We start from the raw sequence: 16,741 nt of genomic DNA on the forward strand, positions 1-16,741 counted from the left end.
TCAACAAAGAAACTAAAGATTACAAAGACTGTGGCAAAATCTGGAAGAAAATCCGCAGATTTAAATGTAGATACAGAACTAAAGAAAAGCCACTACTATCGGGTGATAAAATGACCACAACTGACTCTGAAAAGGCAAACCTATTAGCAGATACCTTTGCCAAAAATAGTCAATCAAAATCCCTAGATACTGAACGACTCAATTATAGGTTAGATCAGGAGAAGGGTTTCACATACCCCCCAGATGACAACCAGTTGCCTATAAACTGCATGTTTAAGGCAAAAGAAGTCCAAAACGCCATCTCTTCTGTGAAAGACCCACAAAAATCCACAGGTTTAGACCCAATATCATATCACATGATAAAACATCTACCACCTAACTTTGTTAAGTTGCTCACTCAGTTTTTCAACCTATGCTGGTTAAAGGATACTATCCCCGCAGCGTGGTCAGACTCACAAGTAGTAGCAGTATTGAAGAGCGGAAAACCGGGCAATCTACCTGGCAGTTACCGCCCCATATCACTAACCCCCCACCTCAGCAAGATCTTTGAGCGTGTGGTGAACCAGAGGCTGGAGTTCCACCTCAATAAACACAATATCATTCCTACATGCCAGGCAGGTTTTAGGCAAGGTCGTTCGTGTGCGGACCACATTGTGCACGTCACTGAAAAAATCAAAAAGACCTTGGCACATAGTAATAATTCTCTTCTTGGAACCTTCTTTGATATTAAATCTGCGTACGACAGCGTCTGGCATGCTCGTCTACTCCTAAAACTCGGCAGAATCGGTGTCTCTGGCCACATGTACCAATTCATCAAAAACTTCATCAGCAATCGCAAGATGTCTGTCCGAGTGGGCTCTTCGGTGTCCGAAACCCATGCGCTGGACATGGGGGTTCCCCAGGGCAGTATCATCGCGCCAAACTTATTCAGCATCATGCTCTATGACATTACTTCTGTTAAGGTTGACGGTGCCAGTGTACTTCTGTATGCGGACGACCTCGCCTTAATAGACACTAATAGACCACGCCATAACAGAGTTACCAACACTGTTGACTTATCTTCTTACCAAACTAAAATCGACAACCTCTGTCAATATATGTACACCAACGGCTTCCAACTAGCCTCAAATAAAACAGTCTTTCTTGTTGTCTCCCGTAGACAACTGTACAGGAACTGCAGTATAAAGATAGGTTGTGATATTATCAAACCGAGCTCAGAAGTTAAGTTCCTCGGCGTTATCATCGATACCCGACTTAACTGGACCAGTCATATCGAACATCTGATCAATAAGGCCAACAAGGATCTTTATATCATACGCTACCTGGCGTCCCAATCCTGGGCCAGAGGGCGTAAGTGTGTCACAGAGGTAGTGCGGGCATTAATTCGCTCCCGCCTCCTTTACGGGTGCGAAGCTTATTTCGCGACGCGCCCGGCGCTCATGAAAAAACTGGCTATTATAGAGTGCAGGGCGCTCAAAATAGCTCTGGGACTCTCCCAACAAGCGAGTAAGAGTCGAGTCTACAGCGAGTGTGGGTGGCTGCCCCTTGTGGATGAGATAAAACTCCGTTCAGCTCAGTATGCTGTCAGAGCCCACGCGGTAGAGAACTCTGCCTGCGAGGTCCTGACTGACTTTTTTCCTCAGCACCAAAATTATGAGGCCAACACCAAACATAGCACTCAACTCTTGGCCAAAACGCTACCCTTATCCGACACAGTAAACCGCATTCTAGCCGATAGCGGGGTGAAGGTCAGTGAGCTGGCCAGGGTCCCCCCGCCCTCCTACCCGCCTTGGCTTGAGGAAACCCCTACTATCATATACGACAGTGAAGATAATACTACCAAAAAAGATAACCCCGTCTACCTAGCTACTGTTACAAAAGAAACCCTAAACTACAAATTCTCGGAGCATTTAAAAGTCTTTACTGACGGATCCAAATTTGCAGACGGCAGCGTTGGCTGCGCCTTTGTGATCCCAGATCTCAAAATCTCAAGGAAATATACTCTTAATAAAGACATCTCCATATTCTCAGCCGAGCTATTTGCCTTGCTCATGGCATGCACTTTTATAAATGACCTCCCAGTCACACCGCGTGCGGTAGTTTTCTGCTCTGACTCGCGCTCTTCATTACAAGCTCTGCATCGAAACACATCAAATCGGGCAGAGCTACAAAGAGAAATCCTCTTTATATGTCACCAGTTAATCTCAACCGGCACATCCGTATCATTTCTCTGGGTCCCCTCTCACGTAGGGGTCCGGGGAAATGAACTGGCGGATGTCGCTGCCAAAGAAGCGGCAGAATCTAGCCCAGCTAACACTAACATCGGCTACTCAGTAACCGAGTTCTACAGTAAAATCCGTAAACTCATTCGAAGTCAGTACGTAACATCTCTGTCCTATCAACCCATTGATATGAACGATCTACACCCCGATCTCCCAACAAACCTCCTCACTATCTTCAGACGCCTCCGTGCCGGCGGCTGCCGCTTCCATATCTTTAACAAGTCCTGCCATTGTGGAGAACCCTATTCATTTCAACACATTTTCGCTCCATGCGCTACAAATAGAATTACCTTTAAAACCTTATATGACCATATGCAGCTCCATGGTCTGAGTCCCCAGGATTATCTGCGCAGTAGCAGTTCTCTAGGCTGGTCACACAGCTTGCTGCTGTGCCGACTGGTCAGGGACTCGGACATGGGGCTGTGGGTATAACTAAGCCCAGATTATCACATCAGCGTGTTTCAGTTTGAGGTCGAGTGGCTCCCGCCATCCCTCCTGATTCCAGCGACTACCTTCTAGACAACATATCCTCACCCAAGGCCCACTAGTCGCCAAACTGTACATATTGTTTTTATTACCACGGCCTTCGTGGCTTACATCTTAATCCTTTTATTTGTAAAAAGTTTTGAGATTTATTGTTCGTGTTCCTCTTACTTGCTCATCTATTTGGTTTTATTGGTGATCCTGAAAGGTTCCACTTTTTAACTCGATTTGAAATAAAAAAAAATAATATTACAAGCCCGTTATTCAAGATATAGAATACAGACTTATAATTCTTACCAAGAAACATCTTAACTACTTTTCATTTTAACAAATTCCACAGAGCATTATCAACTCAACCCCACCCCCTGCCCTCCTCTCCTTATTTTTTGTTTCTTTCTTTCCTCTTTTTGAAAGCGGACAAACACTCAAGTCCTTAATGGCTCAAAACCGTAGGACTTTTAATATTAATTTTTAACTGTCTGTATGTTCTGGCATGTGAGAAGCCACAGTAGATAATATAGGGCTAAGAAATAAGCTCTAAAATTCTCAATCCCGTTTGACAGGACTTCGCCTTTCAAAGGTGATTGTGGTGAACCGCCACGCTGTCTGTCTCACCCCAAATTCCCGTTTCTGAGAGTGACTATTTTTAGAATGTCACTGCGCTGTCCAGAACGCTTCCCTTGCACCCGTAAGTTGTTCTTACTGTCAAAGTGAAAAGGTCGAATCAATTTATAGCCACGCGAAAAATACACTCTCACCTATCTCTATATATTTATAGATACAGATATGCATATATATATACGGCTTCTCTGTGTGTGTGTTTGTGTGTGTGTGTGGGGGAAAAAACCTGTTGATTGTAGAGTTCTGTTTGTGATGGGGTCTAGCGGCTTTTGTCTGTCTGTATGTTCTGGCATTTGAGAAGCCACAACAGATAATATAGGGCTAAGGAATAAGCTCTAAAATTCTCAATCCCGTTTGACAGGACTTCGCTTGCAGAGGTGATTGTGATGAACCGCCACGCTGTCTGTCTCTGTCTCGCGATTCACCCCGGCGAAGCCGGGTATTCCTCTAGTTACAACATATCTGGTTGGATGAACTATACCCAGTAGTCTGAGCTATACAGTGGTCTCTCTGTCCCTCCTTTTCTCTGCCTGTCTGTCTGTATGTATCTCTGAATATCTGTCTGTCTGTCTGTCTGTCTGTCTGTTTGTCTGTATGTCTGTCTGTCTATTGGTCTGTCAGTCTCTCTCTGTCTCTGTCTCTGTCTCTCTGTTTCTCTCTCTCTCTCTCTCTCTCTCTAGCTCTCTCTCTCTCTCTCTCTCTCTCTCTCTCTCTCTCTCTCTCTCTCTCTCTCTCTCTCTCTCTCTCTCTCTCTCTCTCTCTCTCTCTCTCTCTCTCTCTCTCTCTCTCTCTCTCTCTCTCTCTCTCTCTCTCTCTCTCTCTCTCTCTCTCCTCTCTCTCTCTCTCTCTCTCTCTCTCTCTCTCTCTCTCTCTCTCTCTCTCTCTCTCTCTCTCTCTCTCTCTCTCTCTCTCTCTCTCTCTCTCTCTCTCTCTCTCTCTCTCTCTCTCTCTCTCTCTCTCTCTCTCTCTCTCTCTCTCTCTCTCTCTCTCTCTCTCTCTCTCTCTCTCTCTCTCTCTCTCTCTCTCTCTCTCTCTCTCTCTCTCTCTCTCTCTCTCTCTCTCTCTCTCTCGCTCTCTCTCTCTCTTCTCTCTCTCTCTCTCGCTCGCTCTCTCTCTCTCGCTCGCTCTCTCTCTCGCTCTCTCTCTCGCTCAAGGTCACCGGCGGTCGTAAACAGACGCAAGTTTTTGCCTCTCTGAAGAAACCGTAATTTACAGGGTACCTATGCCAAAATATGGATGTTACTGGACTACCAGCTGCAGCTCAAGATCTTTTGTGCACCCTTCTGACCAAAAACAAAGTCACTTCTTGGAAAATTAGCGGCAATGGACAAAATTCAGTTTTTACCATTCGACTCACAGCATGCCAAAGTGACACCGCCATGACACAAAGTAAACAGGGACAGTGGAAAAGAAAGTCGCCTTCACAACTTCGCCGCGACCAACAACGCTTAAACCAAAGACTGAGGAAGGTAGGGGAGTATGAGCATGATGTGTTTTCTTCCGACTTTCAACGGCCAGATGTTGAAATCAGAGAAAATTTCAATTGTGTAGACACTGACAAACAAACTCGTCAAACAGACAAACACACTGTCGCTACCCCCTGCCAACAAACACGTGAAACTCGCCGTGAAGACAGTGACATGAATGCAGCTCAACAAAGGCCGAGGGTTGTGACCCGTAGTGTTACCGCGGCTAGCAACCATGCAGCACGTGGCAAGGAGACGCAAGGCAATAAAATGTCAACAACAGACGAAGTCAGCAACCAGGCAGGCCAACGAATGCTTCAGGTTATGGAGATACCCCCACCCGAGCAAAGACGAACATTCTTACTCCCGACCAAACGGATACACTTCTGTCTATGGTTGAAGGAATCCAAGAGCGACTAGACAACATCGGCATGACCATGGGCAGACAACATCAAGACATGCAAAGAACGGAAAGAAGTATGACAGAATGTGCCGAAAGACTAGGCGCAGACAGAAAACAAACATTTGACAAGAGACTTTGCAAACAGTAACGTGTCTGCCAGAACGCGCGCGACTTTGGGACTTTTTTCTGGTGTGATCAGTCTTATTGACATTCCACGCGATCTGAAAACCATGTCGCGAAGTACCCACCTTATGTTTTATCGATGAACATTGTACATTTGTATCGATATTTCAAAATCGTTCCCTTTCTCCCCCATCCACCCCTTCGCAATGAACTGTACACAGTTTAAGCGAAAAAAACTTCAGACTCAGATTCAGACTCAAACTCTCTACAAATCGAGCTTCGCCTTCTTGGGAGCTTTTCTCTGGAACTCCTTCCCCCAACAAATAAGAAATGCAACTTCAGTGAAAATGTTCAAGAGACGGTCACGTTCACACATCATTCGTGAATGAAATGTCTTGTTCGATTGTTATTTTGTTAAACATTTTGTACTAATGTTAACGGATGTGTAGCTGATCGGAGCAACTTATTCCCAAATGAAAGGTATAACTATGTCAATGTAATTTTGTAATTTTTTGAGTTCACCTTATGTAATTCCTTAAATGCACATTGTGTTGCATTCTGTACAATGTATTTCTGTATTTTATATGATTGAATTTATATTTGTAATGTGCGTCTGTCTTTATGTGTTGTATAAAGGACAGGTTGGAAGAATAGGCTTTGCCTAAAACCTTTATCCTTTTGTAATAAAGTTCTGAGTCTGAGTCTGAGTCTGTGTCTCTCTCTCTCGCACACTCTCTCTCTCTCTCTCAGTCTCTCTCTCTCTCTCTCTCTCTCTCTCTCTCTCTCTCTCTCTCTCTCTCTCTCTCTCCAGCTCTCTAGCTCTCCGCCTCCCCTCTCTCTCCCCCCTCTCTCTCCCCCCCCCCCTCTCTCTCTCCCTCATATTGTACACTTACGCTTTTAAAATACCACAATTGAAGTTCCGTAGGCTCACGCGACCCTTATTTCGTGCTCCCTTTCTCTCTTGCAGGTTTGCTTTATTCCATGCACCCCTTCCTCCTTGCAAAGTCTCCACTCTTCACCGCACTCCATCTTCTGCTATAATGGTTGGTTAATGAGTGATTCTTGGTACCTGTTGTGTTTAGATATGACCGTTACAATATAGAAAGAACGTGTCACAGTAGATGGAACAATCCGTCGAAAGTCGATTAAGAAAACATGGAGGTGCTTACTTGCTTCGTAGTGTTCAGAAACTGTAGGTATCATTAGCACTAATGATGGGAAAACACGACCGTACAGTTTGTTTACATTGTAAAGAGTCCAAATAGATTTGGGCTGAAGTAAAAAAAAATAATTTAAAAAAACATTTTTCAGACCGTACATTGGAAAATGTGATATAACCTGTGTGCGCGATCATGTATGCCTCGTGTGTATGTGTGTGTGTGTGCGTGCGTGTGTGCGTGTGTGTGTGTGTGTGTGTGCGTGCGTGCGTGCGCGTGTGTTTGTGTCTGTGTGTGTATGAGTGTGTGTGTGTGTGTGCGTGCGTATTTGTGTGTGTGTGTGTATGCGTGCAGGCGTGCGTGCGTGCATGTGTGCATGTGAGCGCCTGCGTGCGTGTCCTTGTTCGCGCGTGTGCATGCGTTTGTTCGCGTCCATGTGTGTATGGGGGTGTGAGTGTGCGTCTGTGAGCACGTGTGTGTGCGAGTGTGTTCGCGTGTGTGTGAGGGTATGATATTCTTGCTGAAATGATATGTAAATGACACCTTAGTCTATGTTCAAATTGAGTTTAGCACAGACACACACACACACCTACTAACATAATAACATACCAAGAGAAAATCGTTTATGTAATAAATGCAACGTTATTGAAGATGAAATTCACTTCCTGGACGGATGTCAAAAGTTCACTGAACTGCGAAATGATTTTATAAAGGATCTATCAAATATAGATATAAAGTATTCCAACAATAAACCTAGTGAAGTATTTTGCGAAGACAGAATACAAATTCGTCTAGGAAAGTTTATTTCAGATTGTTTTAATCGCTCTTTGTGTCAATAACCAATTTGGTTCCGACAATAACATGTATTCTATTCTATTCTATTCTAAAATGTATTCTATTCACACACACACACACACACACACACACACACACACACACACACACACACACACACACACACACACACACACACACACACACACTATGTTTTAAACAGGAAGGGAACTATATATCCCAATTAAACGTGAGGCATGTATGTCCTGTATATAGGCTACTAGCATACTGCATATACCTTACTAGCATACATTGACAAGGTAAAATCAAAGAAAACAAGCTATGAAAAGAACTGAAGAGCAAATCGGAAAACGCAGAGAAATCAATGATCTCAGCGGTTTCACTCAGCTCTTCAAACCAAGGCCATAAAGAGTGAGTCTTGAAACTGACGGTTCATTCATTGTTCAACGCAGAGACCACAACTTCAAAGATATCTTCCCATGACCTTGAATCTTTCCCCATGACCTTGAACTTGACCTTGATCTCTGCAGGATTCGCTGGACAGGTCGTTTGACGCGGGAGGAAAAGTGAACGCCGGGCTGACCGCCTCCACTCTCGTGTCGCAGTGGACCTGGGCCGCCACCCTGCTGCAGTCCTCCACTGTCGCTGCCAAGGTCAGTAGGTCAAGGTTATCTAGGGGCAAGTATTTGAGATGAAGGTCGTTTTTCTACGGTAGGGTAGGTCCCATTGCCTTCTTTCGAAGATCGGTTGTTGTTTTTGTTGTTGGTTTTTGTGTGTCTTTTTATCATGTTCAATATGGCTGGTCCTTAAGAGGTCTACATATGTGCCTGTAGGACATGAATATATTCGTTATCATCATGAAGGTCGTTGATCACTCTTTATGAGTACTGAGAGCTAAACACTATACTGGGTATCATACCGGCACGGTTGGCCTAGTGGTAAGGCGTCCGCCCCGTGACCGGGAGGTCGTGGGTTCGAACCCCGGCCGGGTCATACCTAAGACTTTACCATTGGCAATCTAGTGGCTGCTCCGCCTGGCGTCTGGCATTATGGGGTTAGTGCTAGGACTGGTTGGTCCGGTGTCAGAATAATGTGACTGGGTGAGACATGAAGCCTGTGCTGCGACTTCTGTCTTGTGTGTGGCGCACGTTATATGTCAAAGCAGCACCGCCCTGATATGGTCCTTCGTGGTCGGCTGGGCGTTAAGCAAACAAACAAACAAACAAACAAACAAACAAACTGGGTATCATGCAATACCGTGAGCAATCTCCACACGTCGGACAAGCTTGGCTGAGGAAATTGAAAAGAGAATTGAAAAATTTACCGGGTGCTTAATTACCAAGTCGAAGGTAAATTGTAGTTCTACAGAGTTCTAGCAGCACCAACTGATTGGGTGTGATCGCGTTGAACCAATCAGACACCAGACTTTAACACCATTTTTTTTATTTTTAAGTTTTTTCCTTATCTACCTTACCTACCACGAGCACTACATAACCTAACACGTGTTCAAATAGGGGCGGAGAGGGGGGCTGGCACTTGATCCTTCGGTGCTGCTAGAACTCGGTAGAACTACAATTTACCTTGGTAAGTACTCGGTAAATTGTTCAATTCTACTTCGTTCTCGCACCGAGCAGGATTAAGCAAGAAGTTGAAAGCAGTTGTACAGGGGGGAAACATGACCTCTCCCCATTGTTATACTAAAGGTCCACTCCGCCTCCCGTAAACCATCAGCTTCTGATCACAGACACTGTCAGGCTTTTACATACAGTACAAACACCCTTTCGCTTGAACGTTTACGTCCAGGGAACACCCTAGTAATGCGGCAGTACGTTTATCATGCGCGCAAGACTCAAACTACCAGGCACAGCAACAAACAGTATCAATTGTTCGAAATCTCAGTCGACTAGCATCGCTAAAAAGGGAAAGTAGTTTAGTTTTTGGTAGCGTACTTCCCCGTCATCAAATGAAAAGAGCTGCATCTTACACGCACCAGTCAACTCGCTTGACATGACCTACATCCGGGCTCCCTACTTTTAAATGTTCAAATCTTCGACTTTGTCTTGATGATAGAAGAATTCTTTCGTGTTTTAACAATGTTTGTCTCACAAGCTGTCAATTTATTCTCTAGCAATCACATTATTCACCGGGAGATGAATACCGACAATCTTGTGAGAACCAAAGTCTCTTACCTAGAAAAACAAGAAATTCCTCCGAGGTAGGAAAAACACCCCCGTTGGTCAAAGGGAAATAACCATTCTCACTGCCACCAACTGAGAAGGTTATTTCCCTTTGACCATTAATATCTCCCTCTATAAGTCCTTGTAGAATCTTAATCCACCAATAACTCCCTAACCGTGTGTTTGACTGGTCCCAATGTTTGTAAGGACCGTCTCAGGAATGTATAGAACCTGTTCACCAAGTTTGGTGACGATCGGTCCGTTCATTCTTGAGATCTATATGCGAACACAAACAAACAAACAAACACATGGAGCGAATCCTAATCTTAATCTTAATCCACCAATAACTCCCTAACCGTGTGTTTGACTGGTCCCAATTTTTGTAAGGACTGTCTCAGGAATGTATAGAACCTGTTCACCAAGTTTGGTGACGATCGGTCCGTTCATTCTTGAGATCTATATGCGAACACAAACAAACAAACACATGGAGCGAATCATATACACACCCCTATACCTGGAAAACGAGAGAAAACGCCGACCAGAAGAAAAATGCATCGACCGTGTCTCGACCTTTTAAACACAATGGTTTCTGACTGGTTCAAACAATTTCGGTTTATCATACTCGCGGTGCGAGAACCAGGTAGAACAAAGCTCATTCAGGCAGAAGAAGAAACCGCTCGAACTTCCAAGGCGAACTTCATCGGCTTCGCCGGCCTGATTTGTATTCTTGGGGTACTAATCATGTTATGGAAGCTTTTAAGCGAATGTCCCAGGTTAATGCATGATGAAAAATGACAGGAGTCGCCCCCACCCCCCCCCCCCCCTTTCTCTCCCTCTCCCTCTCTCTCTCCCTCTCTCTCTCTCTCTCTCTCTGTCTCTCTCTTTCTCTTTCGCTCTCTCTCTCTCCCTCTCTCTCTCTCTTTCTCTCTCTCTCTCTCTCTCTCTCTCTCTCTCTCTCTCTCTCAAACATCAACATACACCTCCGTTTCTTTATTCCCAGTATGGAATCAGCGGGCCGTTCTGGTACGCGGCAGGCGCTAGCATCCAGATCCTGCTGTTCGCCATGCTGTCCGTCCAGCTGAAGATCCGAGCCCCGGGCGCCAAGACCTTCCTGCAGGTCATCAACGCCAGGTTCGGCAAGACCACACACAAGGTCTTCTGCGTCTTCGCCCTGGCCACGAACATCGTTGTGACGGCTATGCTGATGCTGGGTGAGTACAGTCACAAGGCATTAGTTATGATTGATAGTTATGAAGAGTTGTGTCTTGTTATCATTTTTGTCGTCGTTTGTTGACCGCAACACGGTGGCCTAGTGGTAAGGCGTCCGCCCAGTGAGCGGGAGGTCGTGGGTTCGAACCCCGGCCGGGTCATACCTAAGACTTTAACATTGGCAATCTAGTGGCTGCTCCGCCTGGCGTCTGGCATTATGGGGTTAGTGCTAGGACTGGTTGGTCCGGTGTCAGAATAATGTGACTGGGTGAGACATGAAGCCTGTGCTGCGACTTCTGTCTTGTGTGTGGCGCACGTTATATGTCAAAGCAGCACCGCCCTGATATGGCCCTTCGTGGTCGGCTGGGCGTTAAACAAACAAACAAACAAACAAACAAACATTTGTTTGTTGTTGATGTAATTGACCTATTTCATGTAACTCTGGGTGGGGTTTTTTGACAATAAATTGTGTCTTGCCTTGCCTTGCCTTGCCTTGCTTGCAGTCCTTCCCGTGCTCACCATCTCAGATCTGACCAAGCTTCTACATGTGATAAGGCAATCCCTCCACTTGGACCTATACAACAAAATCAATTTTTGAATGTATCCTGTGCAGAGTCGGAATTTCTTATGAATCACTTTTTTAACGGACACTGTTGGCTTTTTGTGAAAACAATTCTTCAACAAATTCTCACTCTGCGCAGAAAGCACCCAAGATTATAATTATAGATGTTAATTTTTGGAATCCACGCGGAGGGATGTTCTTTTTTGTCTCATTTAAAGCCATATGTACTCGATGACTATACACGCTAATTGCTTTACCAACAGCTGGAGACAGACTAAATTAAGTTCCCTGCAAAATATTGTGGTCTAGGACCCCTTAAATGTTGAGATATTTGAATTTTCATTTTGATCTGGATCGTCCTATTTATAGATTTGGCAACACATGTAACGTTGATGCAAGGGAGAGAACACCGCGGCTTTGTTGACATCCTCACTTTTTCAGAGGCTAGAACAAGCTGTAATGCATGTATTATGGTCCGCGCATGGTGACGTATCGTCATTATATGGTCTTATGGTGCGTTTGACATCGATTGTGGGCAAACTACACTTTGTAAACACGGGAGTGCGTTAGTATGCCTAACTTGGCTGAGATGAAGAGCAAAATCGTTTTGGAAGAACAACGCCTTTAGGATTTGATAATTGTTAACAGAAGTAACAAGTCGCGTAAGGCGAAATTACTACATTTAGTCAAGCTGTGGAACTCACAGAATGAAATTGAACGTAGTCCGCCGCTAGTGCAAAAGGCAGTGAAAGTGACGAGCCTGTTTGGCGCGGTAGCGGTTGCGCTGTGCTTCATAGCACGCTTTACTGTACCTCTCTTCGTTTTAACTTTCTGAGCGTGTTTTTAATCCAAACATATCATATCTATATGGTTTTGGAATCAGGAACCGACAAGGAATAAGATGAAAGTGTTTTTAAATTGATTTCGAAAATTTAATTTTGATCATAATTTTTATATTTTTAATTTTCAGAGCTTGTTTTTAATCCAAATATAACATATTTATATGTTTTTGGAATCAGAAAATTATGAAGAATAAGATGAACGTAAATTTGGATCGTTTTATAAAATTTTTTTTTTTACAATTTTCAGATTTTTAATGACCAAAGTCATTCATTAATTTTTAAGCCACCAAGCTGAAATGCAATATCGAAGTCCGGCCTTTGTCGAAGATTGCTTGGCCAAAATTTCAATCAATTTGATTGAAAAATGAGGGTGTGACAGTGCCGCCTCAAGTTTTACAAAAAGCCGGATATGACGTCATCAAAGACATTTATCGAAAAAATGAAAAATATGTCCGGGGATATCATACCCAGAAACTCTCATGTCAAATTTCATAAAGATCGGTCCAGTAGTTTACTCTGAATCGCTCTACACACACACACGCACACACACACACACACACACACACACATACACACACACACACACCACGACCCTCGTCTCGATTCCCCCTCTATGTTAAAACATTTAGTCAAAACTTGACTAAATGTAAAAACGGAACACAGAGAGACAATAAACAAGATCGCAGTAGTGTTCGGCCTATGTTTGCTTTTGCTTAGAGCTTTTTCTCGTTTAATGTTTACTATGTAAGGAGCTATTTTTGGGAAGATTGTCTGGCAAATTGGACCTTACAAAGTTCAAGAGACATTCACTGTGCTGCAATTTAGATACCCCTGAATTGATTTGCTCGTAAACACTTCGTTAATTAACTAAATGAATTTTAATCGGCGAGCGGTTTTCTTCATCATCTCCTGCTGTAGGATTCCTGCCGTTTGTCGTCATATTTTATTTAGTCTTGGTGGGCCTTAGCGGTTACGCATTCGGCGAAGAACATCAAAACCGTTGGATTCCTGAATTCAAACCTTGCTATCTAGAAAACGTATGCGCATCCGTGCTGTTCGGGAATAAAACGCATTACGCAGCAAAAACAAACATTGCAGAATGTATTACGTCTGTACAGACTACCCAACACAGCAATTCGATATGAAAAATAAAGCTCAAACGCTCATTCTTACGCACCCCTCGCGTGCATTGTCCTTTATTCAAACCCAAAACCGAACTATGTAGCTTTTGGGGTTATTGGGTTATTTCTAAATGTACCTCTATTTCAGCAACAATACGTGTAATACAAAGTCCTCTCAGGGGGGGGGGGGGGGGAATGCAACGGAAGTCAAAGCAGAGACAGCGACGGTAGAAAACCCAGTCCCAAAACATCACCCCAAACACAGACATATCAACTTTGAATAGCAGAGCGTTCAAACATTTATTTTAAGGTATTCCTTTGGGTGGTCAGATAACTACAACCCCCTACCCGAACTGACGACCACGCTCACTTTTTTTAATCTCCTTAGTTTCGAAGTCCCCGACCTCAAACTTCTCTTCGTGCGTCTACAGGTGGCGCAGCGGTGACGACATCGCTGGTGAAGCACATCAGTGTGGAATACGCCACCACTCTCGTCGCCGCTATCATCGGTGCCTACACCTTCATCGGCGGCCTGGGGGCGACTTTCTACGTGTCCTACTTCAACACCGCCATCATCTACTTCGTCATGATCATCTTCATCGCCAAGGTCTACATGGACCCGGACAGCCCTGATAATCCTATTGGTGAGTCTCCTAGTCACTCTTGTTGTTGGTGCTGCTGCTGGTGGTAGTTGAGGAGCTGATGATGAGAAGGAGGAGGAGGAGGAGGAGGTGGATGCTGGTGAGTTGCGGGTGATGATGTGGTCGTTGCGGTGGTGGAGATAGTTATGAAGATGACGACGATTATGATGACGATGATGATGATGATGACAATGATGATCATGAGCATGAGTACGACAAAAATAAAGTTGACGACGACGACTATGATTAAGATAGTGGCGGTGGTGGTTTTGCTGGCAGTGAATGATGATGATGATGATGATGATGATGATGATGATGATGATGATGATGACGATGATGATGATGATGATGATGATGATGATGATGATGATGATGATGATGATGATGATGGTGGGTCCCAGGATTTCGTAATTACTCGTTTGCATATCATATCCACCCCACGCACCCCCCCCCCCCCTTATTTATTTAATCGCTGTTCACCAATCACAGCTTCTTGTCGCTTACGCCATCAAAAAAACCACCGTCCTTCACTCCTTTTGTCAGAAAGTGTGACGTCAATACATTTCGTAGCATGTATCCTGTGGGCTCCATACCTCTCACTCAAAGACACATCGCATCGCTTTTAGTTCCTCTACAAGTGCCTTGACACAATTTCTGGACAAAGATATTCAAAGCATAACCCCTCTCAATATTTTCTCATTAGCCGACAAAACCCGATTGCCATTTTTTTTCTTTGGCGAAAATGGTGCTTACAAATTAGGTACAATCTACAGCTCATTTGTTTAATGTGCAAATATAGTTCTCTTTCTTTGGCCAAAATAATGCTTGCATGTTAGGTACAGTCTACAGCTCAATTGTTTAATGTGCAAATATAGTTCTCTTTCTTTGGCCAAAATAATGCTTGCATATTAGGTACAGTCTACAGCTCATTTGTTTAATGTGCAAATATAGTTCTCTTTCTTTGGCCAAAATAATGCTTACATATTAGGCACAATCTACAGCTCATTTGTTTAATGTGCAAATATAGTTCTCTTTCTTTGGCCAAAATAATGCTTACATATTAGGCACAATCTACAGCTCATTTGTTTAATGTGCAAATATAGTTCTCTTTCTTTGGCCAAAATAATGCTTACATAATGGTACAATCTACAGCTCATTAAAATTTTGTTTAATGTGCAAATATAGTTCTCTTTTTTTGGCCAAAATCATGCTTGCATATTAGGTACAGTCTTCCTCCGAAAACGGCGTATGGCTGCCTAAATGGCGGGGTAAAAAAACGGTCATACACGTAAAATTCCACTCGTGCAAAAACCACGAGTGTACGTGGGAGTTTCAGCCCACGAACGCAGAAGAAGAAGAAGAAGAAGGTACAATCTACAGCTCATTTGTTTAATGTGCAAATATAGTTCTCTTTCTTTGGCCAAAATAATGTTTGCATATTAGGTACAATCTACAGCTCAATTGTTTAATGTGCAAATATAGTTCTCTTTCTTTGGCCAAAATAATGCTTGCATATTAGGTACAATCTACAGCTCATTTGTTTAATGTGAAAATATAGTTCTCTTTCTTTGGCCAAAATAATGCTTGCATATTAGGTACAATCTACAGCTCAATTGTTTAAGTGCATGGTTTTCTTTTTACCAAGGAACACAAGAATATGTTCTGAATACAAATACATGTGATTCTGAAGCAGTGAATTAGGCAGACGTCTGCGTTCGTGGGCCCTGACGTACATTGTTGTAATTTTCCCGGAATATGGGCATCTGGACATACTCCGTTTTGGGAGAAATCAACGTTTTCTGAGGGACGTCAAAGGGGCGCTGGAAGGATGGCTCGCTCAACAAAACGCATATTTTTGCAATAAAGTTCGAAAACCGGACTTTCCGGCCGAGGAGATTTCCAAAACCCGGAATTCTGGCTCCTAGCCGGAAGAGTAGCATCACCATGATCTGAATACAAAAATATGGGACTCTGAAGCAGTGAATTATGCACACGTCTGCGTTCGTTGGCTGCAACTCTTACAGGTTTTCACGTAAATTGGAGTAGCTTCCCCGCCATTTGGGGAAACATACTCCGATTTCAGGGGATTTGCAGACAAAGCAAGAACAATTTCCGTCTGGCACAAAATCTGTGTTGAAAGTTGTCGCAATAAAAACATACGATTGACTGTTTTACTGGCTAAAAGCTTTTTGGTTCAATCAAAGGTTTTTTTTCTTCTTAAACATGTGCACACTGAGCACGCATTGTGTAGCTACATGGACAAAACCAAAATTCTCCTTGTATCAAATGTGAGGTCAAGGGTAAACCCTCCCCCCCACACACACACACGCACGCACTCACGCACGCACACACACATACACACACACACACAGTCACACTCACACACACACAAACACACACACAAACACACACACAAACACACACACACACACAAACACACACACACACACAGACACACACACACACACTCACATACACACACAAACACACACAAAAACACACACACACACAAACACACACACGCACACACACACACACACACACACACACACACACACACACACACACACACACACACACACACTCACACATCGGCCTCCATCAACTCATCTCGAGTTCCAGTCTACAGCAATAGGCCTTCATTTAAGTCAAATGCTGATTGAATGTAAAAAGCGTTGATAGTGTAACCGTACCTAAAGCGGCCCTCCCATCACGACAAATGATGTAAGGTAGAATAGAGAAATTGTACTTTTCAAAGATGGATCGCACAGTAACAGTGTTCTGTTTCACTAACAAGCCTTGCTCTTTTTTCGGGCCCATGAATTAGAAAAAAAAGAAAAGGATCGAAAACGAGATTTC

General features: G+C 43.7%; 1 protein-coding gene across 1 annotated transcript in view; it reads left to right on the top strand.

Moving 5' to 3' along the window:
- LOC138979059 (uncharacterized) overlaps positions 1 to 16,741 on the top strand; it is a 49,473-nt gene that overhangs the window by 16,686 nt on the left and 16,046 nt on the right. The window contains exons 5-7 of the mRNA XM_070351870.1: positions 7,861 to 7,983; positions 10,508 to 10,718; positions 13,673 to 13,885. Of these exons, the coding sequence (XP_070207971.1) occupies positions 7,861 to 7,983; positions 10,508 to 10,718; positions 13,673 to 13,885 (547 nt within the window). The remainder of the gene's footprint in view (positions 1 to 7,860; positions 7,984 to 10,507; positions 10,719 to 13,672; positions 13,886 to 16,741) is intronic.

This window comes from Littorina saxatilis, linkage group LG10, assembly GCF_037325665.1.
Source record: "Littorina saxatilis isolate snail1 linkage group LG10, US_GU_Lsax_2.0, whole genome shotgun sequence".
Taxonomy (NCBI): Eukaryota; Metazoa; Mollusca; class Gastropoda; order Littorinimorpha; family Littorinidae; genus Littorina; species Littorina saxatilis.